The sequence below is a fragment of the Triticum urartu genome, chromosome 3 (genome assembly GCF_003073215.2).
Source record: "Triticum urartu cultivar G1812 chromosome 3, Tu2.1, whole genome shotgun sequence".
Taxonomy (NCBI): Eukaryota; Viridiplantae; Streptophyta; class Magnoliopsida; order Poales; family Poaceae; genus Triticum; species Triticum urartu.
In genome coordinates this window covers 591,893,440-591,900,632 of record NC_053024.1, presented here as the reverse complement: position 1 = coordinate 591,900,632, position 7,193 = coordinate 591,893,440, and the positions used below count along the sequence as shown (strand labels likewise).

The 7,193-nt window shown below is 44.6% G+C and overlaps 1 protein-coding gene across 2 annotated transcripts; it reads left to right on the top strand.

Annotated features, from left to right (window-relative positions):
- The first annotated feature begins 913 nt into the window (after positions 1 to 913).
- On the top strand, positions 914 to 4,888 carry LOC125545205 (selT-like protein). Of its 2 annotated transcripts, none has more exons than XM_048709090.1 (4): positions 914 to 1,191; positions 1,286 to 1,347; positions 3,797 to 4,112; positions 4,517 to 4,888. In XM_048709090.1, exons 1-4 carry the CDS (start codon positions 1,009 to 1,011, stop codon positions 4,691 to 4,693), a joined length of 738 nt encoding a protein of 245 aa, XP_048565047.1. In that variant the 5' UTR covers positions 914 to 1,008; the 3' UTR covers positions 4,694 to 4,888. The 2 variants fall into 2 exon arrangements, with proteins under 2 accessions (XP_048565047.1, XP_048565046.1); XM_048709089.1 differs by having other exon boundaries at positions 916 to 1,191; positions 1,277 to 1,347.
- Positions 4,889 to 7,193: the final 2,305 nt, after the last annotated feature.

The following is a 7,193-nucleotide window of genomic DNA, read 5'->3' as shown; positions in this document are numbered from 1 at the left end:
CCAAGGCATAGGGAATGACTTTCATTCTCATTCTATTTTCTGCCGTGGTCGGGCTTTGAGTCTTACTCAACTTCACACCTTGTAACACAGGCAAGAATTCTTTCTTTGACTGTTCCATTTTAAACTATTTCAAAATCTTGTCAAGGTATGTACTCATTGAAAAAACTTATCAAGCGTCTTGATCTATCTCTATAGATCTTGATGCTCAATATGTAAGCAGCTTCACCGAGGTTTTCTTTGAAAAAATCCTTTCAAACACTCCTTTATGCTTTGCAGAATAATTCTACATTATTTTCGATCAACAATATGTCATACACATATACTTATCAGAAATGCTGTAGTGCTCCCACTCACTTTCTTGTAAATACAGCCTTCACCGCAAGTCTGTATAAAACCATATGCTTTGATCAACTTATCAAAGCGTATATTCCAACTCCGAGATGCTTGCACCAGTCCACAGATGGATCGCTGGAGCTTGCATATTTTGTTAACACTTTGTTTAAAAAAGATTCATCGAAACCTATTAACATGTGGTATAGTTTAAAAATATTGATGCGAGAAATTCAACAGTGAAAGTGATTTGGGATTTGGACGCACGACTCAAGAGAGAAACCATTTTGAATAAACAAATGTACGGAAAAAGAAATTCAAGGTTGCGGCAAGTGACGCATGCAGTGAGCCAATTGTCAGCGTGACAAGGGGTGAGTGACGTTGTAAGGAGTACCTTTTAATTTAACTTGTGATGATTTCGTCCATTATGTCTATCTTATTCTTTTATGACAAGGTAGTTTATCTTCTGGGCCGGGCCTACCATATCAGTCACGGACAATTCGTCCTGCCCGTTCAGGCCCAAGTGGAGCCAGGCCCGGCGAGCCACACAAAATTCCTAGCATTTCTTGAAAAAAAAACATAAAATTCCTAGCCCCCTGCGGCGGTCGTCGTCGAGTCCTTTCTTTCTTCCCCGCGGAGGACGGAGCAGAGCAGAGCGACGCAGCGAGCGCAGCCGCCATGGACCGCGTGCAGCTCGTGCTCCTGGGCCTCCCCATCCTCCTCTTCTGCTCCGACGTCGTCACGCTCTTCGCGCCGCAGCCGCCGGCGGCCCCCAAGCCCCACCGCCACCCCCAGCCTGCCGCCGGCGCCTTCCAGCCTGGTGACTCCTCCCCCGACGCCGCCGATTCCGCGCAGTTGGCGGTAAGTCTAGCCTTCTCCTGGATCCAGTGCCAGTTCGGTTCCCGGATCTGACTGAAGCGGGACGATCTCATGTGCCTTTTCGTAGGAGGCGCAGGTGGATGGACCTGGCTCCGGCACCACAGTCGAGTTGAAGTTCTGCGCGTCCTGCTCCTACAAGTAATTCCACACATACTCTTGCTTCCGTGTTAAATTCAGAGATCAAATCCAAGAAATTTTGTTAGATTTTTTCACCGGAACTGATGGTTGTGATACACACTGTGGCCGTTGACCATACTGAGACCTAACGTTTCATCAGTAATGTCCAAATTGTGAGGCCCCAAAGTAAGCCCATGTGTGTAATTTGGTTAGTGTAGAACACCCATCACATGACAGCCAGTCAACTGAGCTCCACTTTGCTTGACTGATGTTGAGAGCTCAGATCTCAAAATCTTCATAATGATGTGAACCGGCTACAATTATCACACCTAAGCAATATGAAGGATCTTCAGAATTGAGACCGGTATGTGCTTTAGGAAATCTGATTGAAATTTTGTTAACTAGATATTCTGTAGCGTTTGCCTATTTCCTAACTGCACGATTGTAATCCCTAATCTCACGTGATTTGTTGTTGTACCTGCCTTGTATGTCACACATGTACTCTCTATAGCATGATGGAATAGTTGCGTCCGCTTTGCTATTCTCTACCAGCGTCTGTGTGGACATCCTCCAAAATACTCCGACCTTCGGGTTTTTGGGCTTTCGGCTGCCTGTGGTACCCCAACCTATCTGCCAGTACCAACCAACAAGCTCTCGCATCAAACCACAGCTTGTGTCTTCCTTGGTTATCCTTCCTCACACAAAGGCTATCACTGCCTCAACCTCTCTATTTCATCTCGCCATTATTTCTTGGCACGTCTACACTGATGAATCTATTTTCTTTTATGCTACCACCCTTGATCTCTACCGACACGAGCGGGTTGCTCTACTTTCTTGTAGACTTTATCAGCACCACTATTTCTGCCCCTCTTGTGCCCTCCTTGATGACTGCTGCTGCTCCTCCTCCAGATGCCCCCCCCCCCCCCCCCCCCCCCCCCCACACACACACACAGAAGCAGCTGCGCCGGGCCACCTCCCCCTTGCCCACACCATATCTGCTCCTGCCGCTGCTGTTCCTGTCGCTTGCTCTGTTCCTGGTCTTCGCCACATGCTCATCTGCGCCGTTGTGTCAACCTCTACCCTTTTCTTCCATTCACTCGAACTACCATAGCGCTCTCCTTGATCCTCTCTGGAAAGAGGCTATGCTTGCGGAGCTCCGTGCTATTCTTGACAACGATAAGTGGACACTAGTTTCTCCTCCGGCTGGCACCAGCCTAGTAAGTGGGTGTGTAAACACATATTCCATTCAGACTGCTCTCTCATCCACTACAAGGCTTGTTGGGTCATTCATGGCTACTCCCAGCAGCCCGCCTTCTATTATGGCGAGTCCTTCTGCCCCGTCATCAAACTGTCTACCATACATGTCATGATGGGGATAGGTTAGTGCATACCTCGAAATAACTGAATAAATTAGTGTCTGGGGAAAAAAACTTTATTGTATCTTCAACTGGAGTGGAGAAGTTTGATGGATGACTTTTCGGGACCGTGCTCGGCTTTTGCACTTAAGTTTTGAATGTTTGACCAAAAGTAAGATATTTTGAAGATCATCTCTATTTGGTGTTTTGACTTTCAAATGAGCGATAAGGGCCTGGAGATTACTGCCTTTACATGTGTTGCATGTGTGTTTTAAGCGAATAAATAATGTTGAGAGAGAGTACTGCCCATGGAGTTTGAGAAGCTAGTTATCCTGTTTACTTTGTATGTATACCAATTTTTCCATGTCCACAGATACACAGTTTAATTATTAAGACAGAATGCCAATTTTTGTCCCATTCATTCATACTGTTGGGTACCTTGTGAACTTCATTATGTAAGAATTGCAACTTATCAGCATAATCTATCCACTTCAGACTGCTTCCAACCCGTTCCTGACCTTATGTGCAGCCATTTATGCTGCTGGGTCATTATATGCTTTGCAAGGCAGATAAAACAGTAAATCAGTTCCACGACTATTTGTTTGAGAGAAGCAAAAAGATGAAACAAGAACTATATTTGTGGATTATATATCCAAAAAATGATTACAGGTGGCTTGCATAATATTTCTTTCTGGTCTTCTAATCGCTAATCACTGCTTGTATGTAACTAAAAAGAAATGCAATGAAGATCTGCAATACGTATGCGGGATGTATATTCTTTAGACCTTACAAATGAAGCTAAACCAACGGTTGTTTCTGTGTATGTCGGAGCAAAAGGTTCTTATCGACATGGTTTAATGAAAATCCTACAGAGTGAAGTCTTTATAATTTCGTTTATGATGTCTATGTAGTCCCTTTAGCATCATACTTTGTTTTTCTAGCATACTCTGTTAGTTACTCCTCTGTAACATAATATAAGACGTTTTTTGACACCATGACAGTGTCAAAAAACGTCTTATATTATGTTACGGAGGGAGTATTTGTGAAATTGTCTTGTGGTCTCTGTTATGAATCAGTATGCAGACAATGGTATAATTTCAAACTAAATTCTGCAGGGGAAATGCGATGACCATGAAGCGCATGCTGGATACCTCATTTCCTGGGATTCATGTCGTCTTGGAAAACTACCCTCCACCCTTCCCAAAACGCGCCCTCGGCAAAATGGTGCCTTTTGTTCAAGTTGGAGCAATAGCAACATTAATGGCTGGTGATCAGATTTTCCCTAGATTTGGGATGGTACCACCTCCGTGGTATTACTCACTGCGTGCTAATAGGTTTGGAACCATGGCATCAGTCTGGATGTTTGGCAATTTTGCTCAGTCTCTTCTACAAAGTTCTGGCGCCTTTGAAGTTTACTGCAATGGACAACTGGTATGTTTCTATGATACACCCTTTGTTGCACTTCATTGCCCTGCATTATAAAATTGTGTGTTACGGTTATGGTGTAGTGATACAATAAATCAAGCGATCATATTAGATTATTAGGTTAGTTGCTACTGGAACGCTGAGCCGAGAATGAACTAAGTAGTGGGATCATCTAGTCAGTAATATTCATATACCAGCCTGCTTTAGAATAAGTGATTGCTTGTATTCCCTAAAAGTGGACCGGAAGGGTACTTGTTCCCTGAATATGAATGTACAAATCTTTCTCAGGATTATATTGTACCTATGCTTAATGTGTTGGTCATTCCAGGTTCTTCAGAGCTGATATTCATGTGATAGCCCCCTCTGGATCCATTACGCTAATCCTAGTAAACTACTTTTCACATTTTCAGGTCTTCTCAAAATTATCTGAGCAGAGGTTTCCTAGTGAGTTCGAGCTGCGGGAGCTCATTGGCAACAGATTATCAGATTCTCAAATTGGGAAAAATCTGGAAAAAGATCTTGTATTAGACGACGACGTGGAAAGCACCCATGCTGATTTATCTGTATCCACAGACAGAACCAATTGAAAGTTCCACGTTTTACGGTCAAATCACATGCCTATGTCTTCGATCTTTTTGGATACATGACCTTTTTCTGTTTGTAAATAACATTTTACCGGCACTGAGGGTGTATTACCATGATATGACTGTAAATCTCTCATGACTATCACAGATTACTGTAGCTCCATGATTTGCTTGAAAGTGGAAACTAATTTCAGCTCCTGATCTCTAGCACAAAACCTTCAGTATTTGTTCCCCTGAGTGTGATGTTTGATTCCAGACTTCAAGTTGATAAGATATTGTGTTAATGCGGCAATCAATAGGTATTAGAATTTTTTTGTTAAAGATCTATAATATTAGATTAATGGAGGAATAAGCAACATCCACATTCACTTTGATAGACTAGAAACTGCATTGCAGGTTTAATTGATACAAAGTACAAGCTCCGTTCAGAATTAGCTGTCCCTGAAATGAGTAGAAGGTACAACTCTGTTTTCAATCACATAAGCATTAGAGTGGGCTAAGATGAAATACAACTTTATTTCAACTCAAAAAATAAAATGAAACACAACTCTATTTTGACATGTAAAGCGTATGTACCATGTATCACAAGGATTCATTCTTTTTTTTTTCCCGAGGGAATCACAAGCATTCATTCAGATCTTCATGCACATGAAGGCTGAAAACAGAGAAACCCCCCTTGTTCTTATTATTGTCAAAAAATGCGTTGGCTTCTTTCCCTTTGTCTTGCTCTTTTTCCCCAGTCTTTTCTTCTTTTGCATTTCTTTTTCTTTCTTCCTTTTTATCGCCTTTTGCCGCCTCTTCTTCTCTGCCTTCTTGTCGTCGTTGAGTGCCACCACGAACAGTTGCTCTATATAACATGTGCATAGGGCGAAATTCACAGACATGTAGTATAACGTAACGTAGATGCTTTCGTCGAGGTCAAGTTTGGGGAAAATGCAGAAGGATCTTTTCACGAAGAAAGTAGGTGGAGGAGAGGAACGGTAGCTGGCTAAGCTGCTCTCGTGGAGTTGAGGAACACGCTTCTTCCAGGAAAAAAAAAGTGCGAACAAGGAAGGGAAAGGAAATGAAAAACAAACTGGAAGAGAGATTCACTAGGGAAGGCTAGGCCAGCCCTTTTATCCGCGACTACGGAGTCAGAAAGTACTGGTGTTTTGGTAACAAGCTACGGGAGGCTTTATATAGGTCGAGAGCGATGGCCAAATACATGGCTGGAATTTTGGAGTGTGAAAGGTCGCACCGCACCGCGCACCGCGCGCGGGGCGACCATGACTCATGGGTGACGGTTAAACTTTGCTGCTCGGTGCCGGTGTATACGAGGAACGATGTGGCTCACGGGGCGCGGCGAGGAGTGGAATGCGGGGGCGCGCGCTCGCGCTGTCTGTTCCGCTGCCGGTGTATACGAGGAACGATGTGGCTCGCGGGGCGCGGCCAGGAGTGGAATGCGGGGGCGCGCGCTCGCGCTGTCTGTTCCGTTGCCGGTGTATACGAGGAACGATGTGGCTCGCGGAGCGCGGCGAGGAGTGGAATGCGGGGACGCGCGCTCGCGCTGTCTGTTCCGCTGCCGGTGTATACGAGGAACGATGTGGCTCGCGGGGCGCGGCGAGGAGTGGAACGCGGGGCGCGCGCTCGCGCTGTCTGTTCCGCAACTCCGCCGGCGAGTTCGGTCCGAGGTTGCGGAGCGAGAACGAGCGTCGTAGACGAAGTAGTCGAACACGCGAAAGTAGATTTTTTTTTGCGGGTACGCGAAAGTAGATGACACAGAGAAATATGGAGGAGACTATCTTTATTAATCAATGATCAACTGTTACAATGATTGCTTCTCGTCTCTTTATATAGGGGTAAAGGGTCGAGAGATAAGTACCTACTTAACGTAAAGTGTGGAATCAGGAGGGGCTATCCCGAGCGCTTCTTGCGCTAGCCGCCGCCACCCTCGTGGTGGGCCGGTTTCCCAACACTCCCCCTTGGGTAATTATCTGTATATACATGCTTTAAAACTCCGAAAAATCCAGTGGGAAAAAATATGGAGAAAGAGAACACAGTATACGTTGTTGTATTGCACGAATTGCCTCGTCAAAAACCTCGTGTGAGAAACATCAGGAAAACTCACTCAAGAGAAAAAGAGTACAATCCACTCAACCATCAAGTTGAGTACTCGATCATCAGGATCGAGATTTTAACGACGAATTTGTGAAGTTTCTCCCCTCGAACCTTGCATCTCTCTAAGTCTCATCATACCGATTCCATGCACACACCTCTATAAGGTTAATGCAGGTAATGATTTAGTGAACATATCAGCAAGATTGTCACAGGACTTAGTATGCAAAACTCTCACCTCGTTCAATTGTTGCAGCTCATGTGCATAGAAGAACTTGGGACTAATATGCTTTGTGAGGTTACTCTTCACATAACCCATCTGGACTTGTGCAACACAAACATCATTATCTTCATAGGTAATGGTAGGGGTTTGTACGGTGTTCAGCCCACATGTCTGCTGAATGTGGCC

Coding starts and splice junctions, on each gene's coding strand:
- LOC125545205 (XM_048709089.1), top strand. CDS start 1,009: ATGGACCGCGTGCAGCTCGTGCTCCTGGGCCTCCCCATCCTCCTCTTC. Junction 1,192..1,276: donor CCGATTCCGCGCAGTTGGCG/GTAAGTCTAGCC, acceptor GCCTTTTCGTAG/GAGGCGCAGGTGGATGGACC. Junction 4,113..4,516: donor TTTACTGCAATGGACAACTG/GTATGTTTCTAT, acceptor TCACATTTTCAG/GTCTTCTCAAAATTATCTGA.